The sequence below is a fragment of the Ranitomeya variabilis genome, chromosome 4 (genome assembly GCF_051348905.1).
Source record: "Ranitomeya variabilis isolate aRanVar5 chromosome 4, aRanVar5.hap1, whole genome shotgun sequence".
Lineage (NCBI taxonomy): Eukaryota > Metazoa > Chordata > Amphibia > Anura > Dendrobatidae > Ranitomeya > Ranitomeya variabilis.
Genome location: NC_135235.1, coordinates 317,425,343 through 317,448,462, shown reverse-complemented (window position 1 = coordinate 317,448,462; position 23,120 = coordinate 317,425,343). Strand labels below are relative to the sequence as shown.

The following is a 23,120-nucleotide window of genomic DNA, read 5'->3' as shown; positions in this document are numbered from 1 at the left end:
TTGGGTTACTAAGCGCAGGGCCGCGCTTAGTAACCCGATGTTTACCGTGGTTACCAGCGTAAAAGTTAAAAAAAACAAACCGTACATACTCACATTCCGGTGTCCTTCAGGTCCCTTGCCGTCTGCTTCCCGCTCTGACTGACTGCCGGCCGGAAAGTAAGAGCAGATCACAGCGGTGACGTCACCGCTGTGCTCTGCTTTCACTTTACGGCGGCACTCAGTCAGAGCGGGAAGCAGACGGCAAGGGACCTGAAGGACACCGGAATGTGAGTATGTACGTTTTTTTTTTTTTACTTTTACGCTGGTAACCACGGTAAACATCGGGTTACTAAGCGTGGCCCTGCGCTTAGTAACCCGATGTTTACCATGGTTACCCGGGACCTCGGCATCGTTGGTCGCTGGAGAGCGGTCTGTGTGACAGCTCTCTAGCGACCACACAACGACTTTCCAACGATCACGGCCAGGTCGTATCGCTGGTCGTGATCGTTGGAAAGTTGCAGAGTGTGACAGTACCCTTACACTTTACTGCAACACAGGGAGCTTTGATGCACAATCAGTTTTTAACATAGCAAGCATTAACTTTTTTTTAGTAATCTTTGCAACAACAGCTTCCCGAGGAACCAGACCAAAAGGGTTACCTTTTTTTTGCCCCTAATTTACAATACATTTTAAACACCCATAACCATTTCACCACCATACTGTATTGCATTCAATGGTAAATTGATCCAGCAAAATGTAAAACAAACAAACAGCATGTTTTGCCTATCTTATCTTGCAGACCTCTGAATCCTTACAGTGTGCACACCACACGCTGTCAGGATTCTGCAGTGTTCGTGAGAGCAGGAAGCCACAAGACTGCAAATATGTAATTTGCATTCATGCGATCACATGCTGTCTAGACGTGCTCGGCCTCGCTCAATACAAATGAACTGATCGAGGCTGAGCATGTCTAGTTGGCAGGTGACGGCATGTATGCAATTCACATACTCACTGTCGCATGACCTCCCAATCTCACCGGCAATGCTGGACATCCTCACAACGCGTGATGCGTCACTGTAAGGATTCAGAAGCCTGCAGTCACCTAGAGTCACTGTAGTCATTAATCAGAAAACTGGACAACCCCTTTAATCTAATGTAAATATTGACATGTTCTTGTTCGTAACTCGTCAAGTTCAAGAGCCCATTTTCTGTCTAATGTATCCTACCCCTTCACAGGTGCCATTGAAACATGATAATCAATGTTATTCACTTCAATACTAATAATATAACCTGATGTTATAACTGAAATTAGTATATACATTTATTTGCCCAAAGAGGGTGCAATCACAATACTGGTATACTGAATAATATCATGCAAATGTGTATTGACTGTGTGGTATATGCTCGATTCCACAAGACACATGCCTATAGAGAGATATGGTGCTGCAACTGAACTACATTATGTTCACACTCCTTTTCCCCCCCCATAGCTGCAATTGAAGTGGAGACTTTCAGGTTTAATTAAAGAGGTCTAAGAAGAATATCCTGTGAAACATTTACGAATTGCAACCATTTTTCTACAAAGCCTCCTCATTTCTGGGTCTCAAAACTAATTGGACAAATTAAGTTTCCCATAAATGAAATGTTCATCTTTTATAGTTTCTAAAGAAACCATTACAGGCTATGACTGTCTGAAGTCTAGAAGCAATGGAGGCACCAAACACTGGGTTTCCTCCTTTGTGATGCTTTGCCAGGGCTATACTACAGCTGACTTCAGCTGTTCCTTGTATGACAAAGTCATTGTCAAAGTGTTGGAGGGGAGATATGTTTCGCTGATACTATTGGCTTCAGTGATTTGAAACCCAGAACTTTTGCTCCAGCTGGCTCTTAAATAGTCGGCCTCCAGATACATAAGGTGTTCAGCGTGTTTGGGCAGAGTACTCCATTTACTAACCTCAGAGCTTGATGTCACCGGACAATACAAAGGTGACATCAACCCCCCCAACTATGACCCCACTTTCCACAGCTACAGGGCAAGTGTGAAGAGCAAGGTTAAGTGCCAGAACTGGCACATCTTAGAGATGTGTCTTTTCTGGGATGGCTGAGAGCTGATGTTTTCAGGCTGGGGGTAGTATCCATGGCTCCTTCCTAGGTAATTAATATCAGCCCACAGCTGTCTGTATAGCCATTGCTGGTTATTAATTATGTGGAAACCCCACATCATTTTTCTGGGGGGTCCCCAATTTTATAGCCAGTAAAGGCTAAGTATACAGCTGTGAGCTAATATTAATAGCCTGGGACGCTCCATGGGTATTACCCCCTTCCCAGGCTATAAACATCTGCCCCAGCTTTCGGCTTTCCCTCTGCTAGTTACGAAAATTGCGCAATTGCCCACGCCATTTTTCTCCAAAAGATAATCTTTTATTAATTAAATACATGTCCAGTAATTTGCACACACACTATACTAATTATATTTGTCACTGACATCTATACATCTATCTGTTCTATATGTATTTACTGTATGTAATCCATCTCCTCTATCCTGTCGGCTCCTGTAGGGATTTTAGAGAACATGGCAGATGGATTACCGGCTTTTCTTCTATCTATCTATCTATCTATCTATCTATCTATCTATCTATCTATCTAACTATCTATCTATCTATTATACAGTACAGACCAAAAGGTTGGACACACCTTCTCATTTAAAGATTTTTCTGTATTTTCATGACTATGAAAATTGTAAATTCACACTGAAGGCATCAAAACTGTGAATTAACACATGTGGAATTATATACTTAGCAAAAAAGTGTGAAACAACTGAAAATATGTCTTATATTCTAGGCTCTTCAAAGTAGCAACCTTTTGCTTTGATGACTGCTTTGCATACTCTTGGCATTCTCTTGATGAGCTTCAAGAGGTAGTCACCGGACATGGTTTTCACTTCACAGGTGTGCCCTGTCAGGTTTAATAAGTGCAATTTCTTGCCTTATAAATGGGGTTGGGACCATCAGTTGTGTTGAGCAGAAGTCTGGTGGATACACAGCTGATAGTCCTATTGAATAGACTGTTAGAATTTGTATTATTTATGGCAAGAAAAAAGCAGCTAAGTAAAGAAAAACGAGTGGCCATCATTACTTTAAGAAATGAAGGTCAGTGAGTCCGAAAAATTGGGAAAGCTTTGAAAGTGTCCCCAAGTGCAGTTGCAAAAACCATCAAGTGCTACAAAGAAACTGGCTCACATGAGGACCGCCCCAGGAAAGGAAGACCAAGAGTCATCTCTGCTACTGAGGATAAGTTTATCCGAGTCACTAGCCTCAGAAATCGCAGGTTAACAGCAGCTCAGATTTGAGACCAGGTCAATGCCACACAGAGTTCTAGCAGCAGACACATCTCTACAACAACTGTTAAGAGGAGACTTTGTGCAGCAGGCCTACATGGTAAAATAGCTGCTAGGAAACGACTGCTAAGGACAGGCAACTAGCAGAAGAGAATTGTTTGGGCTAAAGAACACAAGTAATGGACATTAGACCAGTGGAAATCTGTGCTTTGGTCTTATGAGTCTAAATTTGAGATCTTTGGTTCCAAAAACCGTGTCTTTGTGCGACGCGGAAAAGGTGAACGGATGGACTCTACGTGCCTGGTTCCCACCGTGAATCATGGAGGAGGAGGTGTGATGGTGTGGGGGTGCTTTGCTGTTGACACTGTTGGGAATGTATTCAAAATTCAAGGCATACTGAACCAGCATGGCTACCACAGCATCTTGCAGAGGCATTCTATTCCATCCGGTTTGCGTTTAGTTGGACCATCATTTGTTTTTCAACAGGACAATGACCCCAAACACACCTCCAGGCTGTGTAAGGGCTATTTGACCAAGAAGGAGAGTGATGGGGTGCTATGCCAGATGACCAGGCTTCCACAGTCACCAGACCTGAACCCAATTGAGATGGTTTGGGGTGAGCTGGACTGCAGAGTGAAGGCAAAAGGGCCAAAAAGTGCTAAGCATCTCTGGGAACTCCTTCAAGATTGTTGAAAGACCATTTCCGGTGACTACCTCTTGAAGCTTATCAAGAGAATGCCAAGAGTGTGCAAAGCAGTCATCAAAGCAAAAGGTGGCTACTTTGAAGAACCTAGAATGTAAGACATATTTTCAGTTGTTTCACACTTTTTTGTTAAGTATATAATTCCACATGTGTTAATTCATAGTTTTGATGCCTTCAGTGTGAATTTACAATTTTCATAGTCATGAAAATACAGAAAAATCTTTAAATGAGAAGGCGTGTCCAAACTTTTGGCCTGTACTGTATATACATATAAAAATGTGTGTGTCACTGACATCTATATATATATATATATATATATATATATCTATATATATATATATCTATATATATGTATTCTGTGTGTATATATCTATTCTATCCATTCTATTCCAACCTGTCAGTGTGATTTTATTGTACGCACACATGAATTGCCGGGTTTTCAAAGGACACCGGTGCATAAAAATCAGACAGCACTCGCATGGTCCGAATGCTGTGCAATTTTTTTTCTTGTTCCCATAGGCTTGAATGGCGAGTCTCGTTGACAATCGCAGCATGCTGCAATTTTACATGCATGTAGAATACGCCCAAGAAAAAATACATGATGTGAGCTGAGCTATGAGGCAGCTCACATCACCGTTTATTTTCTCAGGCGTATTCGACGTGCATGTAAAATTGCAGCATGCTGTGATTGTACACGTATATCGTCCGAGACTCGCCAATGCAAGCCTATGGGTGCAAGAAAAACTCGGACACCACAGGGACCATCTGTGTAGCTTGTGACAAATACACACACATTTTCCTCATTTCAGCCCATCGAGCAATTAAATTCAATGGTGAAATGCAGTGAGAAATATAAAGCCATAAGAAAGTCATACACATGGCATGCGGATACATAGGTGTGAGAATATCGCATCATCGCATTGCAAACGCATTACACACAGATGACCATACGGAGAGCACTTGTGTGACTCTTGGCAGGGAGACTCGGACCGATTTTTCATACGTTAAGTGTGACCCCGGCCTAAAGCTGAGACTCTGCACTTTAAGACCATATTGATTATGAATCTGTATCTTAAATACGTTTTGGTAAACAGCTAAAATGCCAAAACTTTTGTCACTATCCAAATATTTATTGACTGTAAGCATCTGTTCTCTAATTTTAGGTGTATATTAATCCAATTATTATAAACGTAGATCGGTATTATAAAAGTAATTGATCTTAATGATTTACAGGTCTGTTAGAACATGATGTCTCTGTGGATGTCATCAATGGAGCTCCCACATGACTGCTGTCCCATGAGCAATTTTGTGACTCATTAAATATAGGGAAATTCACTTTAGACAAAGCTTTTGAAGCAGAAAACAAAATCTACCGGAATGAATCAATATTTCAGTGAGAATAAATAATGGTAATTTTACCCAAAATTAAATTGCCTTATTTTTTTTTAAACCTATTCATACGGACAAAATAATTTACTACCAGAAAATAATTTAAGGAAGAAACAACAGGCTGGTAAAGTAAATATAATTGATGAAGTGCATTAGTGAAATATACATTTTTTAAACTTTTTCATATTTGGTTAAAACACTTGCACAAATCCACTTACAAAATAACTAATTTTTATTAACTTAATAAAATATAACATAGAAAAATACAATTAAAACTTCCACCTAATGCAACAATATTCAAAAAGAAAAGTTTTAACTTATGAAATTTATATTTTTTATTGTATTTATTTATTTTTAGCTTTTTGATACAACTCAAGCCCAAGGACAGGCATTGTGAATATTTCCCAGCACAAACATTTTTGCCACAAAAGGAGAAAACACACAAAATGTTTTTCTAACGGATGGCTATCAAATTCTTTATGGATGTTCTTGGTTGTTAAAATATATATATACATATATATAGCAGTGTACTTCTATTTTAATTGAAGGAAATCTGCCTAAGGGTCATAGTTTGCATTTTTTTTTCATGTTAACACTATTTTTTGTGGTCAGGACTACACAGCGACGACTTGACTGTGCCCAACTGTATGTGGTTTCTAAATGAATGAATGTAATTTTCAAAAACTTTGAGATGTTTGACCCAATAATTAGTCGTAATAATAATTCTATGGATGATTTCATTCTTTTAGGATTTTCGGAAGGACAGATAATTTTATCATTTTTAATTGGCGTGACCTACACCATAACTATTACTGGGAATTTTGTTGTGTTTAGCATCATCCAGGTGGACAGCCACCTCAAGATGCCCATGTATTTCTTCTTGAGTGGTTTATCCTTATTAGACGTATGTTACTCTTCAGTCACCCTCCCAGCTATGCTAGTCAATGCTATAACAGGTAACAGGAGGATATCATTCTATAAATGTTTCACACAGCTTTATTTCTTTGTCTGTTTTGGGGGATCTGAATGTCTTCTCCTGGCTGCTATGGCTTATGACCGATATGTAGCCATATGTAACCCTCTTCGTTACAATGCTGTTATGAATAGGAAGTTTTGCTCAGGCTTCGTTGCTGGGTGCTGTGTTTGTGGATTGCTGAATGCTGTGTTTCATACTTTTATGACCTGTAAACTGACCTTCTGTGGAACTCACCATATCAACCACTTCTTCTGTGATGTCCTTCCAATGTTGGAAGCAGCTTGTAGTGACATCCAGGGGAGCCAAGTGTTGTTACATGTGGTCACTGTATTTCTAGGGATGTCTCCTTTTCTTCTTGTGATAAATTCTTACGTACATATAATTTCTACTATCATAAAAATCCGCTCCTCAGAAGGAAGACAGAAAGTCTTCTCCACATGCTCTTCACACCTCATAGTTGTCACTGTTTTCTACTTAACTTCCTTTTTAAACTACAATGGACCTATTTCTGGAGATTCCTTCATCGTTGTCCGCGTGTCCTCTCTTCTGTATAGTATTGTCCCTCCTTTGTTGAATCCTCTCATCTACAGTCTGAGAAATAAAGAAGTGAAGAGAGCCTTGAAAAAAGTACTTCACATGCCAGTAGATATGCCTGCTCAGATGAATAAATAAAAATGTGCAAAACCTAAAAAAACTAAATTACATGCATTACAGTGTAAAAATCCAAGGACCACTAATGATTTATTTACGCAACACGTTATCAAGTTTACCACCAAAAACAGCAGCAAAAATTGTCTTTTAGAGTGGTGGTCCTCCCAGGGCAAATTTTCATAAGATATTAGAGTGTGAATTGGAGAACACAGTAGACTGGTCTGAAGATGGGGTGTTCATCAAAAGGTATAAATTGGGGTATTACTAAGCATATCTGGGGGCATCTCTCCATTCAATGTCCTGCTAGATTATGATAACCATCTGTAAATAAGCTCAAAATGTTTTAAAAAGGATGCCCCTTTAAAGACATTTTCCTTTACAATAATTTTTTGTATAGTTCAAATGCAAATAGAGAAAAATTAAATGGGGTGTCACTCTAGGCCTGGGAATAAGATAAAATGTATATGCATTATAGTGCGCTGGTAAACTCTGACATCCAACAATATATAATAAGTACAAATAAACTAAAAAATAATTACCTGCACATATACAACTAAAATAGTGCTTTAATGGTAGGATAGGTAAAAAATACAAAAAAACTACTCTGGGGCCCTCGTGGAAATAACATTGCAAGTACAAAATGAATAAAAATGTTATTGCCAGTCATTTGTAAAGGGGTAGGCTAAACAGATGTGTATAACACACTGAAAATAAATATACAATACATGCTGTATAATATTCACTTGTGGCTTGAATTGCATTTTTTGTGCATTTTTATGTAGATAACTGCATACATGACATGGCGATTTTCCCTTTTTCTCAGTTTTTTCCTCCCCTTCTTCCTAGAGCCATAGCTTCTTTGTTTTTCCATCCACATAGCCGTATGAGGACTTGTTTTTTGCGGGACAAATTGTAGGTATGAATGCAGCATTGATTTTACCACATACTGTGCTTCAAAATAGGAAAAAATCCAAGTCAGTTGAAATTGCAAAAAAAGTGCAATTACACAATTCTTTTTTAGGGTTTTAATTTACCATGTTCACTGCATGATAAAACTGACCTGGCAGTATGATTCCCCAGGTCAGTATGATTACGCAAATGCTAAACATGACTTGTTTTTTTGTTCATTTAAGAGCTGAAAAAATCATACATTTTTAAAAATAAATTAGATAAATTTGTTTTTTTTCGACATTTTCCAAGACACGTAAGTTTTTAATTTTTCAGGTTTTCAGGCTGTATGAAGGCTTATTTTTAGTTCCCTGAGTTTATAAAATTTTGGGGTAGATATGATGTTTTGATAGCTTCTTTTTGCATTGTATTGCAATGTTGTGGGGCCAAAAACATTTATTCCGACATTTTTATTTTTTCTCATTCGCTGTTTATCGATTGGATTAATTTATTTATGTTTTGATAGACCGGACTTTTACGAACGCAGCAAAACCAAATATGTGTATTTTAATTTTTTTAAATTCTTTTATTTTTAATGGGGCAAAAGAGGGGTGACTTCAATTTTTGTTTTGTTTTTGTTTTTTTGTCAAACTTTTCTTTAAACTTTTTACTGTATTTAATAATCCCCATAGGAGATCTGAAGCTGCAATTGTCTGATTGCTAGTGCTCCACATAGCAATGCATCAGTACACTTGACACAGTGTCAGCCAAATCGAAGCAGTATCTGATCCCTGATTATCAAGATGTGTGTGTCACGATCAGACATGAGTATGTCCAGCGGACAGAACAGCATATAAGTAAAATTGGATGATAAAGGGAAAGGAAGGCCCGAATGGTAGGGAGCAAGGGATGGGACACCTCCTGACACCAACCTGTGTCTGTCCCTAAGCTTCCCTAGCCCCCTATGTGTGTCCTTTCCCTACCACCGTCACTAGACTAGTCCCTGGTGGTCACCTCTACTAACCCTAACTAGTGCACTGGCCTCTAAGGACAATAACCCCACCACTGAAGGTAGAATAACACAGGGAAAGGGACAAACAAGGGACCGACAGAAAGGAAACTACTCAGCTCAGAATCTGCTGCTACGCTCCACAGCAGCAGAGTAAACAGCACCAGGTAAACATGACTCCAACGGAGGCGATGCCACAGTCACAGGAGAGCTCCTCACTCCAAGCTGGTTTGCTTAGAAGTAACTCTATAACTGACGATCAGCTGATGGGTCATGTGACTATTTAAAGGGAGGTGAGAGTGGTTACCAACCAACATCGGCTGACCAGTCTAAAAGAAACTGCCAGCAAGAGACTAACATTAATTCTTGCTGGACCAAAAGTAAAAACTACATTTAAATTCCTGCAGACTGGTAGTTGCCATGAATCCCATAATGATTTGTGACTGTGTGTTCATCATTAAAATTCAGCAAATTCCATGCTGCAACATTGGCACCACACGGTATGTCATTTCAATCATTCCTCTGTCTACTCAGCAGAGATATAATGGAAGCAGCGCCAACTCCTGGACTCACAAAACTGGTGTTCATCATTTGAATCCAATCAAGAAGATGGTATATGGGATCCAACTGTAGTAATGAATCCTCACAGGTCTACACTGATTAACGCTCCAAGATGCACAAAACTCGATAAGGATAATGTCTTCAGTGCAAATACAGTAACAAGCAACAGATAATGCTAAGAACCGGCTAGATACTATATTTGCACTGAAAACATTATCCTTATCAAGCATTCGGCACCTTGGAGCGCTAATCCGTGTAGACCTGTGACTATTCGCTACCTGAGTTGGATCCCATATACCATCATATTGGTTTCTAATGATGAACACCTGTTTTGTTAGACTGGGACAGAACACCGCTATTATTATATTGCTGCTGAGAGGATAATGGGATGATTGGGCTGATATACTGTGGGATACAGACCTTGCTCATGTAGTGCATTGGATTTGAATGGTGAACATGTCTTGGTCAGGGACCAGACACTGCTTCATTATATCACTGCTGGGGGGACAGCGATACGATTTGGCTGACACTTTTAAGTTCAGACAATTGATTACAACGTGCGCAGAGAGATACTCACATCCACATTACTGCGTTGCCTTGGTCAGTAAATCATAGTCCCAACATATGCAGTTATATACATAGAAATGCAGAAAAAATACGCAATTAATACCACAAATGAACATTACACATTACATGAACTGTATATCTATTTCAGTGTGTTATAAACATCTGTTCAGCCTGAACATTTACAAATGGCTGGCAATAGCATTCTTATTTTTGTTTTACTTGTTCTTTTTTAACTTTTTTTATTTTTCTTCCATGAGGGTCCCGTGGTATTTTTCATCTTTATCTAATCTTATGCAGTTTGTATTTATTACCTAAGTTAAAATTAAAGCACTATATTAGGCGGATTTATATATGCTGGTAATTATTTTTTTAGCTGAAATGCTAATAGAGCCAAAAATAATGTAAATTGTCTTGACTGTAAATGTATTTTATGTATTCATCTTATATACTGTACGTAAAATGTCTCCATAAGACCCACTATTTACCCAACAGATACTAAAACTTTGGTCTTTATTAGGCTGGCATACTGTGTATCAAAAAAACCCTTATTCCACATAGAGGCATCCAGTATAAATGTATGCTGCATGAATACATTCTTACTCTCTACAATGTGCTTCATCTGCATCATAGGATATTAAGAAAACAGGGTACATCAAGTAGATGCAAAGAGACAAGATTATTTTAGAGATAATCAAATCTTTTAAAATTTGAATTTACTAGCTTCAACAAATTTTTCCCAAAAAATAAATTATCGGCTCATCGATTCAACACGAATCTCAAGTGCTGCTAAGCCTAAAATTGTCCAGAAACTATGTATAACACTCTGAGGTCTTATAAGACTGTATTGAACTATTTTCTAGTTTTTTAATGCAAGAATAGACTTCGAAATGTCGAAGCAACCTTAACATATCTCGATAAGTGGAAATGGATGGTAGCCAGCGGTAAATTTACTGTGCATTATTCATCTGGTTCTTCCAAAAATATTCAAATGAATTCACTGACCTTTCCGATTGGTGTAATTTTCACACATAAAATGTTACTTTTATTTGAGCTTATGCTAAAAAATCCCAAAGCGATACATAAGAAGTGAATTAAAAATGTTTTCTATAAGCATGCATTTAGATGGTATTAATATATCAAATGCTGTACTGATTAAATTGTATTGATGTTCATCAAGTATTACACTAATTATAGTGCTATGTGCATCATGATATATCCTGTTGTATGATCTTAAACGGTCAGGATTATAAAAGAATAATATTTCCTTATTATTGTTATTAATGTATATTAAATCAAAACAATGTCCTATGTAGCAAAAGGCACTTCCTTCACAATATGACAACAAAACCCCATATACAAATAAATATGGGAGGGCAAGAAGAGATCCACAAAATAATAATGATAAAATCATTAATTTTATTCTATTATATTAAAAAAAAATAATATATAAAAAAGCAGAAGCAGAAATGCCGTTAGGGGACGCCGAGCAGAAGGTGAGGGATAGAGGATAACAGTGGATAACTGAAGGGGGTAAATAATAGTAAATCCAAACAACGTAGATACTCCAGCTCCAGTAAAATGGGTAAATTGCTTTATTAATCCAACATAGTTATTAAAAGATAATCCTTACAGATAGTAGACAAAAACAGGTGATTGTAAAAATTACGGCAACGCGTTTCGACCAATAGAGGTCTTATTCATGCCTATAAGATTTCACAAGTGAATGTTACACATATAGCACTCACAGACCTATGACACACCCCTCATTTGTCACATGATTAATCAGGAAGGTCCTGAAATCGCATACATCACAGTGAAATTATAAAACAGTGCATAAAACATATAACATGATAAAATATTAACAATAATGGTACAATATTTCGTTTCTTTTATTCAAGCCTGCAGGAAAACGAGTGTTGAGATTATAAATCCAAAATGCCTCTCTCATGAGTAGGCGTCTCTTAACATCACCTCCACGATTTAAAGGATAAATTCTTTCAATGCCATGCACTCTAAAAGCTGTAGTGTCCCCATTATGTTTTGTACCAAAATGTCTCGATACCGTTGAAACATTCCTATTCGCTATATTGCAATTATTCACATCCCTGAGATGTTCCGTTATGCGCATTTTCAATTTTCGTGTCATGCATCCTACATAAGCGATTTGGCATATCACGCAGTCTATCTTATATACCACATTCTTGGTGTGGCAGTTAATAAAACTCTTTATATTATAATTTTTGTTTTTTTCTGAGTTTTGAGAGATATTCCCTAGCTGCGTGTGTGCACATGTACTACAAGCTGGAGTGCCGAACTTGATAAAACCCTTATAGTCAAGTCATGTATTTGATTTGACTTTAGGTGGAGCTGAATTAGGGGCAATTATATCTCCAATAGTCTGCGCCCTTCTTGCTACTACACTTACTCCATCCTTTAATATATCCATTAGTGTATTATCCTCATATAGAATAGGTAGTCTTTTATTAATTAGTTTTTTAATTTGATTAACCCCTTCATGACCCAGCCTATTTTGACCTTAATGACCTGGCCGTTTTTTGCAATTCTGACCAGTGTCCCTTTATGAGGTAATAACTCAGGAACGCTTCAACGGATCCTAGCGGTTCTGAGATTGTTTTTCGTGACATATTGGGCTTCATGTTAGTGGTAAATTTAGGTCGATAATTTCTGAGTTTATTTGTGAAAAAAAAACGGAAATTTGGCGAAAATTTTGAAAATTTCGCAATTTTCACATTTTGAATTTTTATTCTGTTAAACCAGAGGGTTATGTGACACAAAATAGTTAATAAATAACATTTCCCACATGTCTACTTTACATCAGCACAATTTTGGAAACAACATTTTTTTTGCTAGGAAGTTACAAGGGTTAAAATTTGACCAGTGATTTCTCATTTTTACAACAAAATTTACAAAAACATTTTTTTAGGGACCACCTCACATTTGAAGTCAGTTTGAGGGTTCTATATGGCAGAAAATACCCCAAAGTGACACCATTCTAAAAACTGCACCCCTCAAAGTGCTCAAAACCACATTCAAGAAGTTTATTAACTCACAGCAGCAGAAGCAACATGGAAGGAAAAAATGAACATTTAACTTTTTAGTCACAAAAATGATCTTTTAGCAACAATTTTTTTATTTTTCCAAGGGTAAAAGGAGAAACTGGACCACGAACATTGTTGTCCAATTTGTCCTGAGTACGCTGATACCTCATATGTGGGGGTAAACCACTGTTTGGGCACATGCCGGGGCTCGGAAGGGAAGGTGCGCCATTTGACTTTTTGAATGAAAAATTGGCTCCAATCTTTAGCGGACACCATGTCGCATTTGGAGAGCCCCCGTGTGCCTAAACATTGGAGATCCCCCACAAGTGACCCCATTTTGGAAACTAGACCCCCCAAGGAACTTATCTAGACACATAGTGAGCACTGTAAACCCTCAGGTACCTCACAAATTGATCCGTAAAAATGAAAAAGTACTTTTTTTTCACATAAAATTTCTTTTAGCCTCAATTTTTTCATTTTCACATGGGCAAAAGGATGAAATGGATCCTAAAATTTGTTGGGCAATTTCTCCTGAGTATGCCGATACCTCATATGTGGGGGTAAACCACTGTTTGGGTGCACGGCAAGGCTCGGTAGGGAAGGCGCGCCATTTAACTTTTTGAATGGAAAATTAGTTCCAATCGTTAGCGGACACCATGTCGCGTTTGGAGAGCCCCTGTGTGCCTAAAGATAGGAGCTCTCCCACAAGTGACCCCATTTTGGAAACTAGACCCCCAAGGAACTTATCTAGATGCATAGTGAGCACTTTAAACCCCCAGGTGCTTCACAGAAGTTTATGACGCAGAGCCTTGAAAATAAAAAATAATTTTTCTTTCCTCAAAAAGGATTTTTAGCCCGGAATTTTTTATTTTCCCAAGGGTAACAGGAGAAATTGGACCCCAAATGTTGTTGTCCAGTTTGTCCTGAGTACGATGATACCCCATATGTGGGGGGAAACCACTGTTTTAGCGAACGGCAGGGCTCGGAAGGGAAGGCATGCCATTTGGCTTTTTGAATGGAAAATTAGCTCCAATCATTAGCGGACACCATGTCACGTTTGGAGAGCCCCTGTGTGCCTAAACATTGGAGCTCCCCCACAAGTGACCCCATTTTGGAAACTAGACCTCCCAAGGAACTAATCTAGATGTGTGGTGAGCACTTTGAACCCCCAAGTGCTTCACAGAAGTTTATAACGTAGAGCCATGAAAATAAAAAATAATTTTTCTTTTCTCATAAATGATTTTTTAGCCCAAAATGTTTTATTTTCCCAAGGGTAACAGGAGAAATTGGACCCCAAATGTTGTTGTCCAGTTTCTCCTGAGTTTGCTGATACCCCATATGTGGGGGTAAACCACTGTTTGGGCACACGTCGGGGTTCGGAAGAGAAGTAGTGATGTTTTGAAATGCAGACTTTGATGGAATGCTCTGCGGGCGTCACGTTGCGTTTGCAGAGCCCCTGATGTGCCTAAACAGTTGAAACTCCCCACAAGTGACCCCATTTTGGAAACTAGACCCCCAAAGGAACTTATCTAGATGTGTGGTGAGCACTTTGAACCCCCAAGTGCTTCACAGAAGTTTATAACGCAGAGCCGTGAAAATAATAAATGTGTTTTCTTTCCTCAAAAATATTTTTTTAGCCCAGAATTTTTTTAATTTTCCCCAGGGTAACAGGAGAAATTTGACCCCAAGAGTTGTTGTCCAGTTTCTCCTGAGTACGCTGATACCCCATATGTGGGGGTAAACCACTGTTTGGGCACATGCCGGGGCTTGGAAGGGAAGTAGTGACGTTTTGGAATGCAGACTTTGATGGAATGGTCTGCGGGCATCATGTCACGTTTGCAGAGCTCCTGATGTGCCTAAACAGTAGAAACCCCCCACAAGTGACCACATTTTGGAAACTAGACCCCCCAAGGAACTTATCTAGATGTGTGGTGAGCACTTTGAACCCCCAAGTGCTTCACAGAAGTTTACAACGCAGAGCAGTGAAAATAAAAAATCATTTTTCTTTCCTCAAAAATGATGTTTTAGCAAACAATTTTTTATTTTCACAAGGGTAACAGGAGAAATTGGACCCCAATAGTTGTTGCCCAGTTTGTCCTGAGTACACTGATACCCCATATGTGGGGGTAAACCACTGCTTGGGCACACGTTGGGGCTCGGAAAGGAAGTAGTGACGTTTTGAAATGCAGACTTTGATGGAATGGTCTGCGGGCGCCACGTTGCGTTTGCGGAGCCCCTGATGTGCCTAAACAGTAGAAACCCCCCACAAGTGACCCCATTTTGAAAACTGGACCCCCTAAGGAACTTATCTAGATGTTTGGTGAGTACTTTGAACCCCCAAGTGCTTCACAGAAGTTTATAACGCAGAGCCATGAAAATAAAAAATCATTTTTATTTCCTCAATAATTATGTATTAGCAAGCAATTTTTTATTTTTGCAAGGGTAGCAGGAGAAATTGGACCCCAATAGTTGTTGCCCAATTTGTCCTGAGTATGCTGGTACCCCATATGTGGGGGTAAACCACTGTTTCGGCGCACGTCAGGGCTCGGAAGTGAGGGAGCACCATTTGACTTTTTGAACGCAAGATTGGCTGGAATCAATGGTGGCGCCATGTTGCGTTTAGAGACCCCTGATGTGCCTAAACAGTGGAAACCCCTCAATTCTAACTCCAACACTAACCCCAACACACCCCTAACCCTAATCCCAACTCTAGCCATAACCCTAATCACAACCCTAACCCCAACACACTCCTAACCACAACCCTAACCCTAATCCCAACCCTAACCCTAATCCTAATCCCAACCCTAACCCTAACCCCAATCCTAACCACAACTTTAACCCCAACACACCCCTAACCATAACCCTAACCACAAGCCTATTCTTAACCCTATTTCCAACCCTAGCCCTAATTCCAACCCTAACTCTAATTCCAACCCTAAGGCTATGTGCCCACGGTTCGGATTCGTGTGAGATTTTTCCGCACCATTTTTGAAAAATCTGCAGGTAAAAGGCACTGCGTTTTACCTGTGGATTTACCGCAGATTTCCAGTGTTTTTTATGTGGATTTCACCTGCGGATTCCTATTGAGGAACAGGTGTAAAACGCTGCGGAATCCGCACAAAGAATTAACATGCTGCGGAAAATACAATGCAGCATTTCCGCGTGGTATTTTCCGCACCATGGGCACAGCGGATGGTACTGTAAACCTGATGGAACACTGCTACGAGTCCGCAGTGGCCAATCCACTGCAGATCCACAGCCAAATCCGCACCGTCTGCACATAGCCTAATTCTAACGCTAACCCTAGTTCTAACCCTAACCCTACCCCTAACCCTACCCCTAACCCTACCCCTAGTTCTAACCCTAGTTCTAACCCTACTGGAAAAAAAAATATTTTCTTTATTTTATTATTGTCCCTATGTATGGGGGTGATAAAGGGGGGGTCATTTACTATTTTTTTTATTTTGATCACTGTGATAGGTTTTATCACAGTGATCAAAATGTAGCTGGAACGAATCTGCCGGCCGGAAGATGGCGGCGCCCGTGGAGAAGACGGATGGACACCGGGAAGCTCGGTAAGTATGAGGGGGGGAATCAGAGCACATGCGGTGATCGGAGCAGGGGGGGTGGGATCAGAGCAAGGGGGAGCGGACAGGAGGACGGGGGAGCGGACAGGACGACGGAGGGGAGCGGAACACAGGATGGAGGACTGGGGAGGCGTCGGTGGCGGTGAGGGGTGCAGACCAGTGTTTCCAGCCATGGCCGATGGTATTGCAGCATCGGCCATGGCTGGATTGTAATATTTCACCAGTTTTCATAGTAAAATATTACAAATTGCTCTGATTGGCTGTTTCACTTTCAACAGCCAATCAGATCGATCGTAGCCACGGGGGGGGGGGGGGTGGTGAAGCCACCCCCCCGGGCTGAAGAACCACTCCCCCTGTCCCTGCAGATCAGGTGAAATTGGAGTTAACCCTTTCACCCGATCTGCAGGGACGCGATCCCTCCATGACGCCACATAGGCGTCACAGGTCGGATTGGCACCGACTTTCATGACACCTACGTGGCATCACAGGTCGGGAAGGGGATAAACTGAGAGGAAAATTGTAGACAGACATGCGGTTTATCACTATATTTTTTCTTTTTAGAACCGCTAATTGTATTTGAAATGAAAATGAGGAAATTAAGCTGAAAGAAACTCAAGAGAATGTGGAAAAATTAAAAAATACTTTGGAGGAATACAAGTTGTTACCACATTATGAGTCATCAGTTGAACGAGTGAGAGGAAATGTCTGTACCCTGGAAGATGAAATAATGAGTCGCAAGAGATGCAAGTTTGAGAGAGATCTCAAGGATTACTCAACTGATAGTGTATATGACTGGGGACAATGGGAAAAAACATATAAATCACCCAAGTCTATCCTCAAAAACAGTCCAGCTCCTTATAGACCAACCAATAGACCTCAGGTGAATTTTTCCTCAACAGAGCCTGATTCTTCAGATACGAATGCCAGCACATCAGATATTTCCATTCTGAGTAACACACAGAAAAGTAAGAAAAGACATGGGAAAGCATCAAAAAACGGAAAAGACGAGGTGGAAGGAAGCATAAAAAATCCATCAGGAATAGTGACTCGATACAAAAAGAAGCACAAAGAATAGAGAAAAGTAATGTAGTGAATTTGTCCTCCCAGATGCTGACACAAGACCAACTAGATGTACTGGCTTTGGGTTTGAATTTTGTGCCAGATGCCGATTTCAATTTATTTATGACTATTTTAGATATTAATAAATTTATGAGAAACCTTACCATAAAAAAACATTTTTTTACAGAAGAGGCAACAACATCAAATTATGATCTGGACCTTGAGATAAATGAATTTGAAAATTTAGACTTTAGGGAACAAGTTGCGCTTAATTCTTTACTAAAGCTATCGAAAGAACATCAGGAAGAATTAAGAGAAGGATCACTGAATACATCAGAAAGATTCAGAACTAAGAATCCATATTTTTATCCTCTATAGACAAGAGTCGAGTGTATGGACAAGTTCCAAGAACTAATTGTGAAGGATTTAAAAATGTTACAAGATAGTCGGAATAAAAAAATGCACAATAAATTATCCCAAAAACAACGGAAAGCATTAAATGAACTGAAATCTCTTAAAAACATTACAATTAAGAAAAGTGATAAAGGTGGTCTGATAATCGTCATGAATGAAAACGATTATAAGGATAAAATGTATGAACTTCTATCTGACAGGTCCACGTATGAGAAACTTAAAAATAATCCAACTAGAGAGTTTAATGAAAAAACTGCAAAAATAATTGAAGGTGTTAATTTGGCAGTTATTAATAAAAAAAACAAGCTGAGTATCTATATATAGAGTCCCCAATATTACCTATCATGTATGGTCTCCCAAAAGTGCACAAAAGTGATGGCTTATGTTATGACCCCAATGGCAGAGGGTCTCAAAAGTACATACCAAGTCTGCAAACATAAAAAACCAGCTCATAGGGCAGTGGTAACTGGGCTAACCGTATATCTAATCCTAGCACCACAAATAGCAGCAGCCGGGGAACGTGCCTACGTTGGTTCTAGACGTCTCGCGCCAGCCGGAGAACTGTCATGAATCCCAATGGCTAGGGATAGCACAGGACAAGCAAAGTACAAATATATTACGGACGAGCTCTAGGGTGATGGAACCTGGGCTGACCGCTGCCCTACGCCTGACAAACGCAACTAGAGATAGCCAGGGAGCGTGCCTACGTTGGTTCTAGACGCCACGCACCAGCCTAAGAGCTAACTAGCACTGCAGAGAAAATAAAGACCTCACTTGCCTCCAGCGGAATGAACCCCAAAAGATATAGTTGCCCCCCACATGTATTGACGGTGAAATGAGAGGAAGGCACACACATAGAGATGATATATATAGTTTTAGCAAATTGAGGCCCGCTGTAAACTAGAAAGCAGAACGATACAAAAGGGGACTGAGTGGTCAGCAAAAAACCCTAATCAAAAAAACCATCCTGAGATTACAAGAACCCATGTGCCAACTCATGGCACATGGGGAGAACCTCAGTCCACTAGAGCTACCAGCTAGCATAGAGACATAATAAGCAAGCTGGACAAAAAACCAAACAACTGAAAATCAGCACTTAGCTTATCCTGAAAGATCTGGGAGCAGGTAGGCAGGAACCAAACAGAGCACATCTGAATACATTGATAGCCGGCAAGGGAAATGACAGAAAGGCCAGGTAAAATAGGAAACACCCAGCCACTGATGGACAGGTGGAAACCAAAGGCCGCAACCCACCAAAGTCACCCAGTACCAGCAGTAACCACCAGAGGGAGCCCACAAACAGAATCCACAACAGAGAACTAACTAACCCTAGAAGGGAAAAGATAAACCTTTCTTGCCTCCAGAGAAAAGACCCCAAAAGTTGGATACAAGCCCCCCACAAATAATAACGGTGAGGTAAGGAGAAAAGACAAACGTAAGAATGAACTAGATATTTAGCAAAGAGAGGCCCACTGACTAATAGCAGAATATAGTAAGATGACTTATACAATCAGCAAAAACCCTATCAAAATTTCCATGCTGGATATTCAAGAACCCCCGAACCGTCTAACGGCCCGGGGGGAGAATACCAGCCCCCTAGAGCTTCCAGCAAAATCAGGAATCACATTTAGTACAAGCTGGACAGAAAATAAGAGCCATACAAATAACCAAAAAACAAGGAAGCACGACTTAGCTTAGTTTTGCAAGAACCAGGACCAGCAGACAGGAGCAAACAGAAAGGATCTGATTACAACGATGCCAGGCACTGGACTGAGAATCCAGGAAGCTTATATAGCAACACCCCTGGACTAACGACCCAGGTGGGTGCCAAACTGAGAAAGACAATCCCAGAGTCATATCACCAGTGACCACAAGAGGGAGCCAAAAAAGTCTAATTCACAACAGTACCCCCCCTTTAAGGAGGGGTCACCGAACCCTCACCAAGACCACCAGGGCGATCAGGATGAGCAGCGTGAAAGGCACGAACTAAGTCGGCCGCATGCACATCAGAGGCAACCACCCAGGAATTATCCTCCTGACCATAGCCCTTCCACTTGACCAGATACTGAAGCCTCCGCCTGGAGAGACGAGAATCCAAGATCTTCTCCACCACGTACTCCAACTCGCTCTCAACCAAGACCGGAGCAGGAGGCTCAACAGAAGGAACCACAGGTACAACGTACCGCCGCAACAAAGACCTATGGAACACGTTGTGAATGGCAAACGACACCGGAAGATCCAAGCGAAAGGACACAGGATTAAGGATTTCCAATATCTTGTAAGGACCGATGAAGCGAGGCTTAAATTTAGGAGAGGAGACCTTCATAGGAACAAATCGAGAAGACAGCCATACCAAATCCCCAACACGAAGTCGGGGACCCACACCGCGGCGGCGGTTGGCAAAACGCTGAGCCTTCTCCTGTGACAACTTCAAGTTGTCCACCACATGATTCCAGATCTGCTGCAACCTATCCACCACGGAATCTACCCCAGGACAGTCAGAAGGCTCCACATGTCCCGAGGAAAAACGGGGATGGAAACCAGAGTTGCAAAAAAAAGGCGAAACCAAAGTAGCGGAACTAGCCCGATTATCAAGGGCAAACTCAGCCAACGGCAAGAAGGTCACCCAATCATCCTGAGCTGCAGAAACAAAACACCTCAAATAAGCCTCCAGAGTCTGATTAGTTCGCTCCGTTTGTCCATTAGTCTGAGGATGAAAGGCAGACGAAAACGACAAATCAATGCCCATCTTAGCACAAAAGGATCGCCAGAACCTGGAAACAAACTGGGATCCTCTGTCAGACACAATATTCTCAGGAATGCCGTGTAAACGAACCACATTCTGAAAGAACAAAGGAACCAGATCGGAAGAGGAAGGCAGCTTAGGCAAAGATACCAAATGGACCATCTTGGAAAAGCGATCACATACCACCCAGATGACAGACATGCCCTGAGACACCGGAAGATCTGAAATGAAATCCATGGAAATGTGTGTCCAAGGCCTCTTCGGGACAGGCAAGGGCAAGAGCAACCCGCTGGCACGAGAACAGCAAGGCTTAGCTCGAGCACAAGTCCCACAGGACTGCACAAATGACCGCACATCCCGTGACAAGGAAGGCCACCAAAAGGACCTAGCCACCAGATCTCTGGTGCCAAAAATTCCCGGATGCCCTGCCAACACCGAGGAATGAACCTCGGAAATGACTCTGCTGGTCCACTTATCAGGAACAAACAGTCTGTCAGGTGGACAAGAGTCAGGTCTACCAGCCTGAAATCTCTGCAACACACGTCGCAAATCCGGAGAAATGGCTGACAAGATAACTCCCTCTTTAAGAATACCAACTGGTTCTACGACTCCAGGAGAGTCAGGCACAAAGCTCCTTGAAAGAGCATCAGCCTTCACATTCTTTGATCCTGGTAAATACGAGACCACAAAGTCAAAACGGGAGAAAAACAATGACCAGCGGGCCTGTCTAGGATTCAGGCGTTTAGCAGACTCGAGATACATCAGATTTTTGTGATCAGTCAAGACCACCACACGATGCTTAGCACCCTCGAGCCAATGACGCCACTCCTCAAATGCCCACTTCATGGCCAACAACTCCCGATTGCCAACATCATAATTCCACTCAGCAGGCGAAAACTTCCTAGAGAAAAAGGCACATGGTCTCATTACAGAGCAACCAGGGCCTCTCTGCGACAAAACGGCCCCTGCCCCAATCTCAGAAGCATCCACTTCAACCTGAAAGGGCAGTGAGACATCAGGCTGGCACAAAATAGGCGCCAAAGTAAACCGGCGCTTCAACTCTTGGAAAGCTTCCACGGCTGCAGGAGCCCAGTTAGCAACATCAGAACCTTTCTTGGTCATATCCGTCAAAGGTTTAACAACGCTAGAAAAATTAGCGATAAAACGACGGTAGAAGTTAGCAAAACCCAAGAACTTCTGAAGACTTTTAACTGACGTGGGCTGAGTCCAATCATGAATAGCTCGGACCTTGACTGGGTCCATCTCCACCGCAGAAGGGGAAAAAATAAACCCCAAAAAGGGAACCTTCTGTACTCCAAAGAGACACTTTGAGCCCTTAACAAACAAAGCATGCTCACGCAAAACCTGAAATACCATCCTGACCTGCTCTACATGCGAGTCCCAATCATCAGAAAAAACCAGAATATCATCCAGATAAACAATCATAAATTTATCCAGATACTTCCGGAAAATATCATGCATAAAGGACTGAAACACTGAAGGAGCATTAGAGAGCCCAAAAGGCATCACCAAGTACTCAAAATGACCTTCGGGCGTATTAAATGCAGTTTTCCATTCATCTCCCTGCTTAATGCGCACAAGGTTGTACGCACCACGAAGATCTATCTTGGTGAACCACTTGGCACCTTTAATCCGGGCAAACAAGTCCGACAACAGAGGCAAAGGATACTGAAATTTAACAGTGATTTTATTCAGAAGCCGATAGTCAATACAAGGTCTCAAAGATCCGTCCTTCTTGGCCACAAAAAAGAATCCCGCACCAAGAGGGGAAGAGGATGGACGGATATGCCCCTTCTCCAGAGACTCCTTGATATACGAACGCATTGCGGTATGCTCAGGTACAGACAGATTAAATAGTCTTCCCTTAGGAAATTTACTACCTGGAATCAAATCTATGGCACAGTCACAGTCCCTATGAGGAGGCAGAGCACTGGACCTGGACTCGCTGAATACATCCTGATAATCAGACAAATACTCAGGAACTTCCGAAGGAGTAGAGGAAGCAATAGACACCGGCGGGGAATCACCATGAATTCCCTGACAGCCCCAACTTGACACAGACATTGCCTTCCAATCCAAGACTGGATTATGGGTCTGTAACCATGGCAGACCCAAAACGACCAAATCATGCATTTTATGCAGAACAAGAAAACGAATCACCTCCCGATGTTCAG

At 41.0% G+C, this 23,120-nt stretch overlaps 1 protein-coding gene across 1 annotated transcript; it reads left to right on the top strand.

The window, feature by feature from the left end:
- The first annotated feature begins 5,894 nt into the window (after nt 1–5,894).
- LOC143768894 (olfactory receptor 5V1-like) lies at nt 5,895–7,092 on the top strand. The gene has a single exon (XM_077257510.1). The coding sequence runs from the start codon at nt 6,073–6,075 to the stop codon at nt 7,054–7,056; it is 984 nt and encodes a 327-aa protein (XP_077113625.1). The 5' UTR covers nt 5,895–6,072; the 3' UTR covers nt 7,057–7,092.
- Nucleotides 7,093–23,120: the final 16,028 nt, after the last annotated feature.

Excerpts from the sequence above, each read along its gene's own strand:
- LOC143768894 (XM_077257510.1), top strand. The coding sequence starts at position 6,073 with ATGAATGTAATTTTCAAAAACTTTGAGATGTTTGACCCAATAATTAGT.